Below are 20,555 nucleotides of genomic sequence, written 5' to 3'. Positions count from 1 at the left end.
CATAAGTTTAAATTTTATTTTTACATATTAATATAACTATTTACCCTGGTAAATTCCAACTATATTTGAAAAATATAATGTCAACTATCTACTCCGCATATGACAAACTGAGGTTAACATATACACCCTTTATCACAATTTATGTGATATTCTTTTATTTTTAGTCTGTTCTAGAAAGTTTAATTTAACTTTAAACTTTTTTATTTTATCCTTAGTGAGATAAATTATAGTCATACAAATATTTATTGCTTGTTCTAGACATAACTTTCAAAAGTCTTTTTTTTTTCTTAAATTATATTTACAATCAAATACTATCAAATAAATTGAGATGTACATGTACAATCAAATACCATCAAATAAATTGAGAAGGAGTATTGCTCGTGATGTACTCAAGGGCGGCGTTAAAAACCAAAGTAGGTGTCTATATTTGTTATCAGAAATTCTAGCTCCGCCTGTATTTACTACTAAAGAATTAAACTTTGTGGAGACAAAAGCAAAAGATAACTATTTAATTCATCTAAATTGAAAATCTGGATGTCAACCATGTAAGCTGGAAAATTGCAGGGTGACAATGTCAACTATCTACTTTGCATATGCAGGCAACTGAGACTCAAATAGCTACCTAAAATATATAAAATACTACTCATTATTGTACTACGACATTGTACTAAACCTATGTGGAATCAATTATGCATTAGATTATTGCTAGGAGTTTTTCCCGTATTAGAAAATCATATGAAAATGAGAGAAAACAAGAAACAAAAATGAGCACATCATCATCAGAATGAAATTTGAACAAGATCTTACAGGATTTAATTGACTCTGCAACACACCAACTGACTCCATAACAGCACAGAGGTAAGTTCCCTCTCTCTCATCTTTCATTCTACTCAATGTTCTTGATTAATTTTAGAGTGGTGAACTTATGCACTTCACAAGATTTTGGGATTTTCCAAGTGTATTTTTGCTAGTACTACTTTTTTACATAGCCATATGCTCCAAGTAAATTTGGTTTTGACATTTTCTGATTAATGTTCAGTAGCAACAATCCGGGTAACAAGCACTATTGAAACAGTTAGAATTGTTGAAAAATCTGTTAATTGCTTTTAAGAACGGTATGATATTGCTTATTTGGGATAGTACTGTCTGATGCTGAAATCCCACTCGAGACAATGAAAAACCTGCAACCAAGGGTAATAGTGGGATGAATGAGATCTCTCCGCTTTTTATCAGAGGTCTCGGGTTTGAGCCTTGGGAATTGAGAAACCCCTAGTAGGAGCTCTTCGTCTTTTAATGCCTTATACGGTGCAAATATGGATTAGTCGGACCAGTGAATTCTCAATACCGGATGATATAGAGAAAAGGACACTAAAAAGCTAGCGTTGACTATGATTCCATGAAAAGAAAAGTGGTTACTCTTTTTGTTAACAAAAGGAAAGTGGTTAATTTGAACTATGTATAATCTGGCTATGCCTGAAAATGCACCTAGTATTCAAAAGGAGATAAAACTTGCACACAATATCATCAGTGCCCTTTTCTTGGACTGGTGTTCTGATTAATACTCTATGTTGTAGAATGCATTGCTATAATTTTTATGTTGGATTGTGGCAGGTAAATATATATATATTTCAGGATCTTAAAGTCCTCTGGGGGATAATGTATGCTTTAAAGAGCTGGTTTTGTTCCATGAAATGTAGACGTCCACCTGGTTTCGAGGACCATGACTTATTAGCTTCTGAGACTTCCTGTGAGTTAAACAATGTCTCTTTGCCCCTACTATTTAGGCAACAGGGTTTTGAGGCTCTTATTTAATTTCTTGTTTCTTTCTTTGGCTTGAGCTTGTTTTTGTAAAGTTTAGTATTCTCTAAAATTTATAACCAATTGGATAGTTTTAGACATTCAATCAGAAGAATCTTATAATCACTATTATTACTTTGTCTTATCATTTTATGTTATATTTGCTTAGCCTTCAGCAAATTGAAGTCTTTCCTCTAAATAATTGGTAATTTATATTTCCTAGCCAATGAAGCTATTGATGTCTTCTTGATTACTTCCAGCAGAGTATGTGTCCAATGGAAATTTGTTATGATGTTAAGTATCTACTCAATCCATAATTTTAGCATCTTAGAGTGTTCCATTCATTTGTTGCAGTTTCTGTTAATGAAGTGGATGCATTGAAAATTCTGTACGAGAAAATAAGCAGCTCCATAATTGATGATGGTCTTATTCATAAGGTAATTTCATCATGCAAAGTTCACTCATTAGGCTTTTATGTAAATTGAGATGTTAAGGGCAGAGCTGTTGAAAACGCGCTATGATCAACAGTCTCAAGAACAGTAGGACTTGATCCATTGGAATCAGCCAATGTATATGACCACGACACGTTAAACCAAGTTTCCAAGATGCATCTGCTTTCATTTATGAGTTTCTTCATTTTTAGTTACAAATATAACAGTGAAAGAAACACTGAAACTTGGTGTTCTTTGATTCTAAGGGTATGAAGTTTAGAAGACCAGTTTGGTATTTTCAAAAAGTTCTTTGTTTCCCTTCCTACTTCTTCTTCATGACAAAAAGGCTACCTATATGATAATCCCACTTTATGATCTAATCTTTTAGTGCCTGACGAGGCAATGTCATAACCACTTTGAAAGCACGTTATCTTTGATAACCATTGTGCTAAAAATTAAACTTTAATTCGTTTTTCAAAGATCTAGTTTAATGAGGCAAGTGATGCACTTTACATGTCCTCCAATGATTTTAAAACTTCGGGTTATGAGATTGTGATTTATGTCTATATCTTCAATGCAGGAAGAGTTTCTCCTTGCTCTTTTCAACTGCAGCCCTAAGCAGAATCTTTTTGCTCAGAGAGTACGTGTTTCACCCTTTTTGACGGAATTCATTAGACATTTCTTCGCCAGTAATTAATGTGATTTGACTCTCTGGAAAAATATTCTCTGTTATAAACGGCTTGCAAATATAATGATGGGTCATCTTAATGGTCATAACTGCATCAACAGTTCGAGTAGTTGCTATATTAACAGGCCATTCTTGAAACTGTTAAAAGTTCTCTGTTTCATGTTGTATGATTGTCCAGCATCTTGATCTTTATTCTCCAAACAAGATCCTATTCCTTCTTGTCACACTATTGCAGCTGTTTGATTTGTTTGATCTTAAGCGTAATGGGGTTATTGAATTTGGAGAATTTGTTCGGTCGTTAAGCCTATTCCACCCAAGGGCTCCTCAAGCAGACAAAATTGAATGTAAGAGATATGTTTGAAATTTCTCTTATAAAAAAGTTGTTTGGAATTTCATTTCTTCTCTTTTCTTGTTTTTTTAAATTCTTTTTAGTGAGGCATACTTTCTTGTACTTATAAGTACAGCAACATGTCAAACATTTTTTCTCCTGTTGCTGACACTAACTTCAGGAATAATTTTGTTCCAGTTGCATTTAAGTTGTATGACTTGAACCACACTGGATACATAGAACGTGAAGAGGTGAGTAGCTTTAACGAAACATACTTGTTGAGTTGTTTCAATTATCCTACCACTCCCTTAATATTATCACTTACAATGCATGCAACATGTAAATTTGAATTTAGAATAATCCCAAATAATCATCAGGTACTAGTCAACTGATTGCTTCTTCTTTTGATAAATATACTGCTAATGAAATGTTCACCGTATAGGCTAAAAGAATTTGAACTAGTTAAAGCTACTGCTGCTTGATCTTACCGGAAACATAACTTGAATGTTCAACAGAGAATACTACTTATTTATGACCCCCTATCAGGATACAGGCATCAGGCATTTTAAATGGTCATAACCATGATTTTCTTGCTTAATCTTCATTAAATGTGTCAGAATAAGACAACAGAAGTTGAAAAAATATGTTAAAGGAGTTCAAGGATGAAAACTTTTCTTTTTTAGGAGGATGATCATATCCTGATGATTTCACATATGATATGAATGACAGCCTTTCTTGAAATAGGAAGTAGGGAAGACTGAAACTACTTGACAGCTATGTTGCTCGGACTCTCCGAAAATGTCGCTGGGTGCGTGTCGGATCCTCCAAAAATAGTGTATTTTTGGAGGATCCGACACGGGTGTGGTAGCATTTTGAAAAGTCCGCGCAACATAGCTTGACAGTACACACTTCACTACATAAATGGTTAAATACATTATTGTTTACACAGTCGGTGTATCTCAAATTCGAGATGCTCAATCTCTCTTTTGACTAGTTTGTTCTACTGTGGAAACTTGTGTAGCTGAAGGAAATGGTATTTGCTATTCTGGAAGAATCAGAATTGACACTTCCAGATGATGCTATCGAAGCAATCATTGATAAGGTGGAGAAGAGTCACTTTATTTCCATGTTAGTCATCCTAAGTATATCTGTTTGATATCTGATCTGTGTGATAATAAACAGACATTTCTAGAGGCAGACACGAATCGAGATGGAAGGATTGATCCAGAAGAGTGGAAGGAATTGGTTATAAGATGTCCTTCTCTCATTAAGAACATGACTCTACCATGCTTAAAGTGAGTTGAAAATTCTAATTAAGTATATACTATTATTGAAGCATAATTTGTTCATTTCCAAATCTGCATTATCACATTCTAACTAGAAATTCTTGATGTCACTAGCCTTAGAAGATGTTTTTTTTTTTTTTTTAAAATTTTATTTACAATTCCAGGGAAATAACTCAAATGTTTCCAAGCTTTGTGATGACAACAGAAGCTCGAGATTCAGAACTAGTGTCCTGAAAACTGACCGGTGCCAACTGCCAAATTCTATCCTGCTACTAGTGTACTGATCAACAAATAAAGTACCGGTCCAATTTTCCCTTTTTCTTCATTTTCTGGTCAATAGTTGTCTGTCTGTTCTTAGGCAACCATAAACTGTATATGAAATGTGTTTGCTATATATGAGAGATTGGTACGGACTATAGCCTAACTAAGGATTTTGGTAATATTTCCCATCTAACTGTTCGTAAAATTTAATTGATGTTATTCATATATATCGATCTTAGTTGGCTAGAATCCCAGTACATATTGAAAAAAGAACTTGTGAATTAGCTTAGAGGATTTGTGATTAATTTACTCATATCATTTTCATGTGTAGACGTGGACTACAAAAGAGCATCTATTCACTGAAAAATTACTAATAAGGGAATTTGAACTGTCAAAGAATAAAACTTTTTATCTGCTGGAATTCCTTTATTGGGAAAGTGGGGCTTTAAATTAGAAGGGACTTTTGAGTCCTAAGATAAAGAAAAAGAAACATAAGTTTTAATTAATAGGTACAAGGGACAAATATATTATCATTTGTAATACTGGCTTAAATAAAAACTACATAAAAAGGAGTCCTAAAGTTTGTATTTGCACATAGGGGTGTCAATTTGAGCCCAAACTCATTCAACCCGCCCAGAGATAAATGGGTTGGGCTACAAACATTTTAGCTCATGAGTCTATTTGGGCTGAACCCAAATTAACCCATCATTTTTTATAGCTCATTCTGACCCATAAAATAACCCAAATACAACCCGTGAAGCTCATCCAAAACAAAGGGATCACAACCCAACTGAAGGCTTGTCTGGAAATTTACTTAGTTGCCCCATCATTAATTTTTGTATCTAAGTTTAAAAATGAGAATCAAGGTATTTAAGTTTTAATGTAAATATGAATAATTTTATAACTGAGTTGTGGTGAAATTTACTTATTTAGAAATAACATAAAAAATATTTTTCAACTTATAAATTTAAATACTAATTTGTTATTTAAGAAAATATATTTTGATTCTCAAAATACTAATAGTCTATTTTTTTTTTGGAAAGGAGGGAGTACTTCTTAAGTGGCCAGTACGGCTTCTTATGTTACATTGTAAAGAACAAATAATAACTACATAAATAGATATAAATCAAAGTTTGTATAGAAAATCGTATGGGTTGTTTTTCTCTAAAAGATTTAATCAACAAAGTTTTCTGAAAATTTTGTGTGGCCGGAAGGCTCTTTTCTAAATAAATTGTTTATGGAACAATTGCAACATCAAAAAAAAAAACTTCAACTAGCCAAACCTTTATCTTGCACAAAGATTTTCTGAAATATTATCTCTTTTTTTTCAACCGCTATTTTTTTTGGCCTTTTTTCTTCTTTCTTATACACTTTTAAATATTTATTTAGTTTTAGAAAGTTATAAAAGCTCATGAATAGTTGAGTATAAGATTAATCCATATGTATTTCTTAGCTAAAAATTTAAAATTAGATATATAGAAATTCATCGTCAGTGCATGGAATGAATAATTTAGGAAGAAGTTAAGAAAGTAGGGAACATACATAGGTGTATAAAAGGTAAAAGATTTTGTTTATGCAAGAAGACCATGGTTCTAAAACATGGGTCAAGTTGGACGGGTTGGATTATGACCCATTGTTTAGCCCATCTTGACCCAGCACATCTTAGCCCAAATACACTTGGACTGGGTTGGGCAATGACCAATTTATTTACTCAACCCATCATGATCCGCCCAAGTTCAGCCCAACCCGTCCATTTGCGGCCCCTATTTGCACGTTGGCCTACATCTAAAAGTCCATTATTTGTTTGACCAAAATGTGTAAATCTTCGATTAAACTAATTAGTTTTATGTAATGAGGGATTAGGCCTAGTTGATAATAATATCCCTCGATTTATAACTAGTTTAATACAAATAACGCATGATAGCGTTGGTGGTGGATTAAATGCAGTGTACATTTAATGTTTCAAGGGGAGTAATGATGGAAGAATATGAAGCAATAAATAACAATAAATGACATTAACGTAAATAAGGAGAATGATTCACCCAATATTGAATGAGGTGGATGGTTCTTCTCTTTGACAGTGATGAGTGATAAACAAATCCTAGAATATTGGAACTATTCTCAGATTTGATGGAAAAGTCTAGAATAATGGATGGTAGAATCTTCTTTGAAAGGTAGTGTTTGTATCTTTTCTTGCGAGAGTCTTCCTATCAAAAAGTGCTCTTATCCGAAAGAAATATTACATGCCCTTTCCCTTTATCTCTTTTTCTATTTATATGGGACATATCCCCAGTCAATCCTAAAAGTACCAGTACATAGAATATTTAGTAGAATATTTCCTTAAATATCCTATTAAAAAACTAGTAGTTAGTACCGTCCTTGATACTTCACCTTGGCCATTATTGACCGCCTGACTACGAGCCCCACTATCCACTAGTCGACCTCGGCCACATCACTTTTCATAATACCACTCCATACTAAATCCCATTGAGGCAAATTTTGACCTATACAGTTAGTCCCTCTGCTTATTGATGTCGACCCTGAGCGACTTAGATGAGCGGACTCTGTTAGTTATGGTTGAGAAGTTTAGATGAGCAGGCCGAGTAGTAGCGTTTCAGACGGGGTGGAAACGTAGCCTTTCGTGAGCCGCAACCCAGGGTCACGTCATTTTAGAGTGACGTCATGTCGTCATACATCATTATTACGTATTTTTCCGATACCTTGCATCGTTTCCCGTACCTTTGCCACTTCGATTCATGAGTTGGGTAACGACGATTTACTTTCTCGATATTGATGCCTGAACTCTTATAAATAGGGATACAAAATCCTTTGCCTTCCTTTTTGCAATCTAAATATTGGACCTTCATACCTTCTTCTTCCTTCCTCGTTTAGAATCCTTGCTCTTTTGATCTTACTTCCATATTCTTGCTTTCACTGATTCTGGTGGCTCCTGCTACTCTTGAATCTTCTATGTTTACACCTCCTTTATTCATAAACAAATATGGTTCACGTGTCTTCCAGTTCTGGGGGGGGGGGGGGGGGGGTACCTGACCCTGTTCCCTTGGCAGTGCGCATGCCTTCCCATGACGATGGGGTTGCCATTGTTGTGGAAGATAAAAGCTTTCCTATGGTGGAGGAAATAATTCTCCATAACGAGAAGGCTAGATCTGACTTTTCAAAACCACCAGAGGACGACCCTGAGGCCACAAAATCGGTGATGGACGCGGTTGCCCTTACTAATTTCAAGGCGAAGTTCAAAATTCCGGCCCAGATCGATCTGGTCCCGGCTGGTCGTGACGTGGTGTAGATTCATCGCCCTGGATACTGCGCATTCGACGCGTACCCCGTTCTATGTGGGCTACTCATTTCCTCTTCTCCTATTGGCGGAGGAATTTTGCCGCTACTACGGCGTCTGCCCGACCTAACTTTCACCTTACATCTACAAACTCATCCGCATGTTGACGAAGTACGCGGAATTGACCGGCCGCGGGATCTCTCTTCGCCACCTGATGCACTTCTTCACGCCCAATTTCTATAGGGGAACGGTATTGCATCTTTGTCGCCGAGGAAGTAAGAATTTGGTAGTGAAGATAGACGATAAAGCAAATCATCGGTTCTGGCTTAGCTACTTCTACGTGAAAACCGAGGACGTGGTGACAAATGCGAATGGCTTTCCTGAGGCATGGAATTATGCCCGTAATTATTTTTTTTACTAAACGCTTATTTTGCTCATTTTGATTGTAGCCTAACACTCTGCCTTTTCCTCGTTCAGCTGAGACTTTGCCCCCTCCTTTGATTGCGGATATTCATGACTGGGTTAGCAAGGTCTTGCCTCACACAATGAGGATTCACGAATGATCGGCCTTTATCAAGAAGTTCGGACCCAAGATTTCAGCGACCGGTGAGTTTACCCATTTTGAATCTTTATTGTTGTGGCCTTCTGGTCGCTTGCTTCTTATTGTTTTGTGGAGATCGATCTCTTAATCTTCTTTCTCTTCTCTTTTGTTTTTAGCCCGGGGATCCTCGAGGAGGTCGAAGGCCCCTACTCCTACGTTTCGCCAGATGAACACTACAATGGGGTCCACTCCTGCTATGACTGTGGCCAAGCTTGCCCGACCATCCACTTTTATTTGGCATCTAGTTTCGTCTAGATCGGCTCGATCGTCGACGGCTTCAATACCAGAGACTCTGGCCTCTCCCTTGCTTCATTTAATAGATGAAGAGTCTTCACCAAGCGAGGAGGATTTGGTTCCTCATAAAAGGAGGTCAGTGGAAGTCGGCGATGGGATAATCTGAGCCGTAGATTCTACAAGGAACGAATGCGAACCAACCTCCGTTGTGCCTAAATACGGTGCAAATTTACCGTCTGAGGTCCTGCCATCAGCGAAAACCGCAGAGAGCGTGCCCCTTCTTGATGCCAACGTTGGAACTGGTGGAGTGTCCATGGAGGTTCTGCGTACTGTGCGGCGAGATGTGCCATCGTCCTCGCCCCTCGTTGATGTTCCCACCTCATTTACCAATGAGAGAGGTAACGGGGGTTGCTGAGGATGGTTATAAGACGGGCTCCGATATGACCCTGAAGAGGTTAGGATAATGGGAGAAGGACTTACCCGGCACGAGGTGAGATTGGAGGGAACCACGCAGACCATTGCGATCCCTCTAGACCGGGATCTTCTAGTTGATACAGAGGACATAGTCCCTTCTCTTGGTTCCCTCTGTTCTAACGTGGAGGGTAAGACCCTTGAGAAACTGAAGGATTCCACATTGTCGAGGAGCATAGTCAGCCTTGCTTCTAGGGTAAGTTGGGTATTTCATTTGCATGTTCGTTCATCTAGAATCCGATTTTATTCTTACTCGCTCTGGTTTTCTTTTTAGACTGTGATCTTGGAGATCGAACGCTCCCGTCGAGAGAAGAGGCTGAAGGCCATTTTCCAAAAGATGGAATGAAAATATCGCGAGTATCGTGATAAGCACCGCGAGCTTTGCAGGTGGCTTGGTGGGAGTAGCAACTTCCGGGATCTCCTAGATGAGCTAAAAGAGAAGGATGGTGAATTAGTGAAGGTCATCGGAAAATGTAGTGAGCTCGAGGAGGCGTTGAGGGACAAGGCGGATGAGCTTGAGGTGAGCAGGGGAGTCGAGGCCCAATGCGCTGACCTTCAAGACAAAGTGAGCTTGCTGCAGGCCGAGCTCGAAGAAATTCTAATCAAGGCGGATGCTCTGGGTGGTGAGCTCGCCGAGAGGATAGCGGACTTAGAGAAGTCGGAATCGGATAGTGTTGGCGGCTTTGAGGCAAGTAGAGACATCGGAGGCTGTAATCCACGTCCTTCGTTCAGAGTGGGCAAGTGATTTGGAGACGGCGAGGCTCAGAGAGGAGCGACTCAATGAGCGTATAGGGGAGTTGGAGAAAGAAAATTCGGGCCTTAATGAACGGTTATCGCCCTTGAAGCCGAGAAGTCCTAGTTACTGGCTCAACCGTCCTCTTCTCGCGCTTCTGCCTTTCCTGACATTCCGCGGGATCTGTATGAGATCTGGATCCACGCTAAGGCCCAACGGGATATATTTAGGGACTTGATGGCGGCGGGGAAAGTTTCTGAGGCCGACTTCGAGGATGCTCGCGCTAAGGCACGCTCAGCTCGGACTGCTTGTGGCTATGATCTCTCTACGCCGGAGGTTGGTGATGGCGAGGAGGACACATGCATGGACGAGATTGAACAAGATGCCTGGTATGAGGATGAGTATTCTGAAGGCGGTGGCGAAGGTACTGGCGGAGAGGCGGGTAGAGATGACCTAGGCGGTCAGATAGATGACGTTGTTGGGTTAGGTGGCGAGTAGTTGTTTTTCTTTCTTTTTGCTTGTAAGTTTTGTACATATTTTTGTGGGCATCTGTTCTAGCCTTTGTAAAGAATATATTTTATGAAATTCCATTTTCGCTGCTTGTACCCGACTCTTTTCCTTCTATTCGGGCTTGTATGCCTCTTTCATTGTTTTGCCATTTGGTTGCTTTAGTCATAAGAACTTGGTTTATATGTGTTGAACGAGGTCGAAACAGAAATAAGTTTCGGTCGTGGCCAGGGGCCGGTAGGTGTTAATTCGAATAAGGTCGAATGTAACGTATACGTAGTTAATTCGAAACGAGGTCGAATGTAACTTAGTTAATCCGAACGAGGTCGAATGTAACCTATACTTAGTTAATCTGAACGAGGCCGAGCGGGTGTTGATTCGAATGAGGTTGAATATAACCCGTACTTAATTGTGGCCGGGGGATGAGTAGATATTGAGGCAATGTTGCTCTGGCGAAAGTATGGGAGGACTTCATACATTTGTGTTTTGCTCATATACTTGGAGAAATTTGCATGTTTTCCGAACTGGCATTCCAGTCCAGTCTATCTAGTCTCTTCTTTGGGCGACGTGGAGACATGTTGAGAGGTTGGGCAATGTACTGACCGTCCGGTGCCTTCTTCCGTTCGTATTTCAACTTTAAGTGTCCCCCTTGTCGCCTCGTTAAAAACCTCCTTGAGAAAACCCAATTCGGACAAAACTCAAGTGAGAGAAAAAAGAGTACGACTTGGAGAACGTTTTTTCTTAAAAGTTGAAGTCCTTGAGGTGTATGATGTTCCAGTTGTTTGGTAGTAGTTTTCCTTCCATTATTTCTAGTTGGAAAGACCCTTTGTTTGTAGTTGTCGTGATTTTGTATGGACCGTCCCAATTTGTTCCCAATTTGCCTTCCCGCGGATCTTTGCTTGCTTGTGTTTTGGCTTTGAGCACGTAGTCCCCGACTTTGAGTGGTCTGATCTTGGACTTTTTATTATAATAGCGTTCTGCCTGTTGTTTTTGGGCGATCATCCTTATGTAGGCCATATCTCTCCGTTCTTCGGCTTCCTCGAGTTCTTTCCTTCTGCTTTCATTGTTCCTCTTCCTGCTCTCATGGGAATATCTCAAACTGGGCTCTCCGACTTTGACTGGTATTACCGCATTAGTCCCATAGACTAATGAGTAGGGAGTCTCTCCTGTGGTCGTCTTCGACGTTGTACGGTAGGCCCAAAGCACTTCTGGTAATAACTCCAGCCATAGTCCTTTGGCATCCTCAAGTTTTTTCTTCATGATGTTCAGCATTGATTTATTGGAGGATTCCGCTTTCCCGTTGCCCCTGGGGTGGTACGATGTTGAGATTATTATTTTGATATGCCACTTCTCAAAAAATTCGGCGACCTTTTTTCCAGTAAATTGGGGTCCGTTGTCGCAACTGATCTCTTTGGGGAGGCCGAAGCGGCACACGATGTTTTTTCATATGAAGGCGGTCACTTCCTGTTCGTGTAACTGGGCAAATGCTCCTGCTTTTACCCATTTAGGAAAATATTCAGTTAAAACCAAAAGATATCGTACATTACCTCGCCCTGCAGGGAGGGGGCCGACGATGTCCATTCCCCACTTGATGAACGGCCAAGGGGAAGTGACTGAGTGGAGGTGCTCGCCCGCTAGATGGGTCATTGCGGCGTATTTTTGGCATTGCTCACATTTTTTCACGAAGTCCGCGCCCTTATTTTCATAGTGGGCCAGTAGTAACCCGCTCGTATGAGACATCTGACTAGAGATCGACTGCCGGAATGAGCTCTGCAGTGACCTTCGTGGACTTCTTCTAGGATGCACCGCGTTTGGTTCGGGCCTAAGCATTTCGCCAGGGGCCGCCATACGTCCTCTTGTATAGGTCGTAATGAATGATGTTGTACTTGGCTGCTTGCATCCGAAACTTCTTGGCTTCCTTTTTATCATCTGGGAGTACGCCATCCTATAAATGTGTAACAATACGGTTGCGCCAGTCCCAAGTTAGATTTATGGTCCTTACCTCGATTTGATCTATTGATGAGTGGAGGAGGGTGACCACGTTTCTTTCTCCGGTTATGCTTTTAGTGGCTGCTGCTAATTTGGCGAGGACGTCTGCTTCGATGTTTTGTGCTCGAGGAATCTGGTCAAGCTGGCATTCGTCAAACTCGGCCAGTAGTTTACAGATCTCGACCTGATATTTTTGTAACCTTTGCTCTTTGATTTGGAAAGTCCCTGCGACTTTGTTGACGACGAGTTGAGAGCCGCAGTGTAGTATGACCCGTCTCGCCCCGTACTTGAGTGTCACCCTTCCTGCAATCATGGTCTCATACGCGGCATTGTTGTTAGTCATGTCCGGGCACCTTATGGACTGGCGAATCACTTCGCCTGTTGGGACTTCGAGTACAAGTCCCAGTCCGGACCCTGACGCATTAGAAGTGCCGTTGGTGTACAAAATCCATAGATTTTGTGTTTGTGGAAAAGCGTGGGCAGCTTCTTTTTCGACTTCAGGCATTATTTTTGCGCTGAAGTTGGCGATGAAGTCGGTGAGGACTTGTGATTTTATCGCCATTCGCGGTTGATATGTGATATCATGCTCGCTTAATTCTATGGCTCATATGGCTAACCTGCCCGATAGCTCGGGCTTATGCAAAATACTTCTCAAGGGGAAAGTTGTGACTACCGAGATAGGGGTGGCACTGGAAGTAGGGTCTAAGCTTTCGTGAAGCTACGACCAAGGCCAGGGCCAATATTTTGAGGTGGGGGTACCTCGTCTCGGCGTTGACTAAGGTTTTGCTAATGTAATAAATGGGAGATTGCGTACCTTTATCTTTTCGGACCAGGACCGCACTCATTGCCACTTCTGATACGGCGAGGTAGACAAGGAGGCGCTCCCCAGGCTCCGCTTTAGAAAGCAATTGTGGTGATGACATGTAAGCCTTTAACTCCATCAGGGCTTGGGCACACTCAAAGGTCCACTGGAGGCCGTTGTCCTTTCTGAGTATGCCGAAAAACTTATGGCATATGTCAGATGATTGCGAAATAAATCCTGATAGAGCGGCGATACGGCCAGTCAGTCTTTGAACCTATTTTTTGGTGGTTAAGTGCTCTGGTATTTCTTCTATGGCTTTGATTTGGTCGGGGTTGACCTCGATATCTCAATGTGATTCTAGGAAAGCCAAGAGTTTTCCTGAGGTCACGCCGAATGCACACTTTTCAGGATTTAGTTTCATCCCGTATCGCCTGAGTATATCGAAGGCTTCTTTCAAGTGTCCAATGTGATCTTCTTTCCTTTTGGACTTGACTAGCATATCGTCTATGTAAACTTCCATAGTCTTGCCGAGTTGATCTTTGAACATTTTGGTCACCAACCTTTGGTATGTCGCCCCTGCGTTTTTCAGTATGAAAGGCATAACTTTGTAGCAGTACGTCCCTTGATGGGTGATGAAGGTGGTCTTCTCCTGATCCTTCTCTTCCATAAGGATCTGATTGTAGCCTAAGTAGGCGTCTAAGAAGCTTAACAATTCATGCCCGGCCGTTACGTCAATGAGCTGGTCGATATGGGGTAACGGGAATGAGTCTTTGGGGCATGCTTTATTCAAATCTGTAAAGTCTACGCATATTCGCCACTTCCCATTTTTCTTTTTCACCATGACCACATTGGCGACCCATTGGGGGTATTTTGACTCCCTGATGGAGCCATTTCCCAGTAATTTTTCGACCTCTTCGCGGACTGCATCATTTATTGTGGAATTGAACTTTCGCCTAACCTACCTCACTGGGGTTGGAATGGGTCGACGTTTAACTTGTGTGTGGCAATCTCCTTCGGGATACCTGGCATATCTGCGTGGGAGAAAGCAAACAAGTCTGCGTTAGTAGTTAAGAAGTGACGGAATTTACCTGGTTCTTGAAGCTTGCATTGTTGTGGTCATTATCTGCGTGGGAAAAAGCAAACAAGTCTGTATTGTTGTGGTCGTTATCATCAAGTTGAACGGGGTCGAGGTATTCTATGGTTGATCCCGCGGCCTCTACTGTTTCGGGATCTCTGATGACGTCCTCTCTTTCGTCACAGCTCCACCTCGACCCTGTTAATTGCTATGCCTATTTTATTTTTCCCTTCATTTTTTGGGTGGTCGTACAATCCAGGGTGATGCGGTAGCATTCTCTAGATATGCGTTGTTCTCCTTGTATGTTGAATATTTCCCATGGGGTTGGAAATTTGATAACTTGGTACAAGCTGGAGGGGATGGCCCTCATGGCGTGTATCCAAGGTCGGCCTATTATGGCGTCGTACACCGTATCCTGGTCCATGATGTGGAATGTGGTTTTCAGAGTGACGCCGCCGGCCAGGACGGGGAGTGTGATTTCTCCAGAAGTTCATTCAACTGCATTGTTAAAACCTATTAGCGTGATGCAACGCGACACTATCTTATCCTCGAGTTTCATTTGTGCAAGTACTCGAGGGTGGATAATGTACGCGCCGCTCCTATCGTCCACCATAATGCATCTTACATCTGTATCTAATATTCGTAAAGTGATAACGAGGGCGTCATAGTGAGGGAAAACCAAACCGTGGGTATCTGACTTATCGAAGATGATACTTTCTTCGAGTTCGTCATACCGTTCGTGAGTGATCGACCGATTGAGCTTATGGGTTGTGGTGAAATTTACGCTATTGATCGAAGCATCGTCGCCGCCTCTGATGATCATTTGAATGGTGCGAGTCGGTGAGGGTGCTTTCGGTGGTCCCTGGTGCTGTTCACGTCCTCGGGCAAATTTGGTCCTTCCTCGGTCGCTTAGTAATTCTTTGAGGTATCCTTGGTAATACATGTTTACGACCTCCTACCTTAGGGCGATGCAATCCTCAGTTTTGTAACCTCGCTCTTGGTGGAACTCGCAGAAGGCATTTGACTTTCTGGTGCTTAGGTCTGACCTCATCTTTTGTGGCCACTTTACTTTTGGTCCGAGCTTCTCCGATGCGTAGACTATTTCTGAGGGTGACACCCAAAAATTATGAGCGGATAATTAAATGGGGCATACCTATCTCGTTCCGGTGAGTCCCTGTCCTTGGTCTAGATGGGCCCTCTTCGTGGCAGGAGGGGGCATGATGGCGCTTCTGATATATGGATGATGCCTTTCTCGGTTGAGTTGTGGAGCTGCAAAGTCCCTCTTGGCATCATTTTTTCGATCCTTCCTAGATTTGGCCTGCACCTAGGTCAACTGATGAGTTGGCCCATTCAGGTCATTTTCGTCTGCACGGACCTCGGCACAGTAGGCGTTGTGTATTTCATCCCAAGTTGTTGGAGGATATTTTATAAGCCGACTTAATAATTTTCTGGTTGCTCTTGAGCCAATCCTGTTCAGCCTGTTTTGGAAAGCTGCTACAGCCATTCCTTCCGATACATTCGATAAGGTCATCCTTAGTCGGTTGAATCGAGTGAGGAAGTCCCTCAATCCCTCTCCGGGCGATTGTTTGAAGGCAAATATATTATTTACTCTTGCCTCCGCCTTTTTGGCCCCAGCATGGATCGTTACGAACTTGTCGGCCATCTCTTCGAACATTTCAATGGAACACGCGGGCAGTTGTGAATACCAAGTTAATGCTCTTCTAGTGAGGGTCTCGCCGAGCTTTTTCAACAAGATGGAGGATACTTGTTCTTTGGCGAGATCATTGCCTTTTACCGCAGTGACATAGTGAGTCGCATGATCTTCGGGGTCGATCGCACCATCATATATTTTCAGATAAGGCGGCATCTTGAAGGTCTTGGGTATGGCATGCGGGGTGGCTTTATCACTATAGGGTTGCTCAACGAACCGACCATCATCTTTTTTTGGCAAGAGTTTTGGGGCACCCGGTATTTTGTCGACTCTTTCTTGGTGCTCTCTCATTTGGCCCCGAAGCATTTTATTCTCATTTTCCATTTCTTCCATCTTCCTTAGAATGGCTGTGAGGGTGTCGTCACATGCATTATTAACATTGTGAGTGATACCTGTTACTAGAGGGAGAGGGCCGTGCTGCTCGGCCATTGTCGGTGCAATGCTAGTCCTTGTGTTTTCTCTAGTTGCCTCCTGGGCGGGCTTGTCGAGGATGCTGGTTAGCGTGTTTGTTAGCCAAGCCTCGAGTAATTTTTTCATTACTGGTGGTGCCTCTTCCGTCGTGGATGTGGAAGCTCCTTTACCGCGGGATGTTGTGATATTGTCGTGAGGGAGGGGCGACCCAACTCGCCTGGGGGAGGCGTTGGGCGTTATATCCTTGCCTTCTGTTTTAGAAATCTCATTGATGGTGTTCAAGAGGTTGGTGGTGAGATCGGCCACTGCCTTCATCCATTCTTCTCCATTACCTGCCTTGTCAGATCCGTGTGTACAAGGAAAAATGAGTTTTGCTCTTCTTTTTTTTTTTTTTTTGTAAACTGTGCTAGTTATAGATCTAGGAGAAACTAAAAATTTAACTAGGAAATCCCCACAGACGACGCCAAATTGTTTGACCAAAATGTGTAAATCTTCGATTAAACTAATTAGTTTTATGTAATGAGGGATTAAGCCTAGTTGATAATAATATCCCTCAATTTATAACTAGCTAACACAAATAACGCAAGATATCGTTGGTGATGGATTAAATGCAGTGTGCATTTGATGTTTCAAGGGGAGTAATGATGAAGAATATCAAGTAATAAATAACAATAAATGACATTAACGTAAATAAGGAGAATGATTCACCCAATATTGAATGAGGTGGATGGTTCTTCTCTCTGATAGTGATGAGTGATAGACAAATCCTAGAATATTGGAACTATTCTCAGATTTGATGGAAATGAGTGGAATAATGGATGTTAGAATTTTCTTAGAAAGGTAGTGTTTGTATCTTTTCTAGAGAGAGTCTTCCTCTCAAAAAGTGCTCTTATCCGAAAGAAATATTACATGCCCTTTCCCCTGATCTCTTTTTCTATTTATATGGGACATATCCCCAGTCAACCCTAAAAGTACCAGTACATAGAATATTCAGTGGAATATTTCTTTAAATATTCTATTACAAAAACTAGTCGTTAGTACCGTCCTTAATACTTGACCTTGGTCGTTATTGACCGCCCGGCTACGAGCCCTACTGTCCACTAGTCGACTTTGGCCATATCACTTTTCATAATACCACTCCATGCTAAATCCCACTAAGACAGATTTTGACCTATACACTATTTACCTAAAATAGAAAAATATTCCTACCCTTCCAAACCATTTCTTCTTCTCCTTCTTCTCCATTTTCTTTTTCTTCAAATTTGGAAATTGGTGTTATTTTCAAATAGGTGTTGTTAGAGAATGTTGAAAATCACCTAAGGAGACCGTGTTTTAAATTTGGGATCAATCAGAGGTAATGTAAATCACTTTTGGATCAAAATCCGAAATTCACTATTATTGAGCCAACCTTATTCTGATATATGTTCTCCCCCTTAATCTTAATCATTTACTCATCGTCAACACATAAACATTTAATTTAAATATTTTTTTTGTACTTAAGGATTATGTCTTGAAGTTTGAACTGGGTGAATGAGATGGCCACATGCACTTGCGCTGGGATTGAATCTGCTATGTTTTGGCTTTAGCTTTAACTTTTACTACTTGAATTGAAAGTCGTGTGGGCTTCTTGAAAGTCAATTTACAAGTTGATGTTCACTTGATCTCGACTTAACGTACATATCTATCCATTTTATTATAATTATAAATAATATGATGGGAAATTGGAAGGAGGAATCAGACATTTGCCAATGGAATATCCATTTGAAGTTCGTCGATCTGCTTCAATAAGTTATGCTATTTGTTCACTTTTACTTATCCACAAGGGACTTTGCATTCCTCTTATGAAATTTATAAATAATATAAATAAAGTAACTTTTTGTTTTACTATAATAACCATAATAATAAGAGCATTTTAAAAAGTCTTAGAAAATGGGTATTAATGATAAGGCTGAAATAGGAAAAAAATAATTTTTTCTTAATTTGCTAAAATAGACAAGTAAAATTAAATATATACTTTTAGTATAATGGACAAGTAAAAAGTGAATGATGAGAGTAATAAGCAAGGATTGCCATATACTATTTGATATGCCAATAGTTCAAAGTTTCACTTCCTTGAACTGGCTATTACCGCGCAACGTGCCCTTGCTTGGTGTATTGTTAATTAATCAATTTTAAAAAGAGGGATGGGTTTCAACCTTTCTTTGAGTCGTCAGGATAATAAAGTGCTACTTCTAAAATGATCGTTAAGCTCATTCACTCGATTCCCTCGGTGGCTCTGCTAGCGATGGATCAAAATATGCGGCCTGCCTATCATGCCAAAGGCGCTGCTGATGGATATTCCAAAGATGTCCTGGCTCTGAACCGGGTACTTGAAATGCTAAAGATACTTCTTATGGTCTTGCTTCAACCACCCTTCCTTCTCTACCTTTTTCTTCAAAAACTTAAGCTACTTAGACCGATGGTGGCGATCTCGAAAGGAGATATCTGGACCTAGAGCAACTCGTCTTGATCTTTATTATATTAGGATGCGAGGAAAGGAAAAGAAGGTGATAAGCAAGAAGAGTAAAGAAGAATGTTAAAAAAGTCCCTATAAGTACTTCACTTAGCCTTTCTATAGTCTTTCTTCCCCTCTTCTCTCAAAGGACACTCTTTCATCCATGCCCATGGTTCTTACTTTCATTTCTCCCCTCCTCACATAGGGGCATATCTTTTTTTCAAAGATGAGTTGTAGATGTGATGTGAAAGTTTTTAATAGGATACGTATTTAAGAAAGAAAAGAATGTTTCCGAAACCTGCAGTTTAAAGCAAATCATAAATATTTATGTGGTTATAAATTATTTTATTAAGGATAAAATAGAAACTTTAAAATTATATTAAGTCTCAATATAAATTGTCATTCTCTTTTGAATAAATAAAAGGAAAGTGTGTAAGATAGAATTGAACTGAGAGAATACTAGTTTACATATTGATAAATATGTTATCAGTGTAAAATTCACAGATAAATGAGGCATCCCAAAATCTTGTCAAGCCTTTAAGTTGAACTATGAGGATCTCATCACTAAGCAAAGCGAGGCGCTAATTAAAAGACATTTATGCCCCAGAACCTTGTGAAAATAGGGGAAATAAGGGCATATGTGATTTATTTTGGTAACAGCGTAGACATCTTTTTTTTTTTTTTTTTTTTGGAACCCCAAGAAAATTCGTAGCTGCTACAGCCTCTGTCCTCTCTGTGGTACAAATCACACAGGGATGTAAACCGCATTAAGCAAGCCCCGTGCGACAGGCTCAGACCCAGAGAGACCCAGAGAGGTATTGCGGTGGATAGAACCCGCGTCTTCCGTGTGGAAGTCACCCGCCAAACCCAACTGGGCCGTCCCTTGGGGACTGCGGAGATATGTTTGAACCCAACTATTAACAGATGACATAGTTAATTATTTTTACAAAATTTAGAGGCAAATTTGGACCTTTTCCGTTAAAAAAAAAGGTAACCTCGCACTGAAATGATTGGTTCCATGTTGAGATGGTGGGTGCACACTTCATCCCATGATCCTTTTTTTTTGTTTTTTCCAAATTATTTTCCTTTTGCAAAAGGAAGAACAAAATTTTAGAGTTGTACGTTTGGCCGTTTTTCGAGTCCAGCCTTGAAACTTTTTACCTTCTTTTTATAAATACAAGTATACAACCTCCTGCTTCGTAAGCAAAAGATGGAAATCCATGAGCACCTCGTTCTTTCTCCATCTCTTCTTCTACACAAATTTATCAGTTATCACCGCAATGAGCTACTTCTGGTTGGGAAACAAGTTATTCCAGAATTAATAATTATATCGGGTTTAGTTATTTCGAGATTATTATCCCAACCTCCGATAGAGATAAAAAAGCACTATAATCCTGTGATAATTAATTCCTGAATTAGTTATACTGCGATTTTATCCCAA

At 40.3% G+C, this 20,555-nt stretch overlaps 1 protein-coding gene across 2 annotated transcripts; it reads left to right on the top strand.

Annotated features, from left to right (window-relative positions):
• Positions 1–535: 535 nt before the first annotated feature.
• LOC107769778 (calcineurin B-like protein 4) lies at positions 536–4,954 on the top strand. 2 transcript variants are annotated; one of them, XM_016589031.2, is made up of 9 exons: positions 536–858; positions 1,612–1,747; positions 2,152–2,234; positions 2,809–2,868; positions 3,152–3,260; positions 3,443–3,495; positions 4,266–4,346; positions 4,427–4,539; positions 4,695–4,954. In XM_016589031.2, exons 2-9 carry the CDS (start codon positions 1,657–1,659, stop codon positions 4,762–4,764), a joined length of 660 nt encoding a protein of 219 aa, XP_016444517.1. In that variant the 5' UTR covers positions 536–858; positions 1,612–1,656; the 3' UTR covers positions 4,765–4,954. The 2 variants fall into 2 exon arrangements, with proteins under 2 accessions (XP_016444517.1, XP_016444518.1); XM_016589032.2 differs by having other exon boundaries at positions 726–858; positions 1,633–1,747.
• The last annotated feature ends 15,601 nt before the right edge of the window (positions 4,955–20,555 follow it).

This window comes from Nicotiana tabacum, chromosome 15 (assembly GCF_000715075.1).
Source record: "Nicotiana tabacum cultivar K326 chromosome 15, ASM71507v2, whole genome shotgun sequence".
NCBI lineage: Eukaryota > Viridiplantae > Streptophyta > Magnoliopsida > Solanales > Solanaceae > Nicotiana > Nicotiana tabacum.
The sequence above is the reverse complement of the archived record's forward strand: the minus strand, read 5'-3'. Positions and strand labels throughout refer to the sequence as shown.

Coding starts and splice junctions, on each gene's coding strand:
- LOC107769778 (XM_016589031.2), top strand. CDS start 1,657: ATGTATGCTTTAAAGAGCTGGTTTTGTTCCATGAAATGTAGACGTCCA. Junction 4,347..4,426: donor TCGAAGCAATCATTGATAAG/GTGGAGAAGAGT, acceptor GATAATAAACAG/ACATTTCTAGAGGCAGACAC. Junction 4,540..4,694: donor ATGACTCTACCATGCTTAAA/GTGAGTTGAAAA, acceptor TTACAATTCCAG/GGAAATAACTCAAATGTTTC.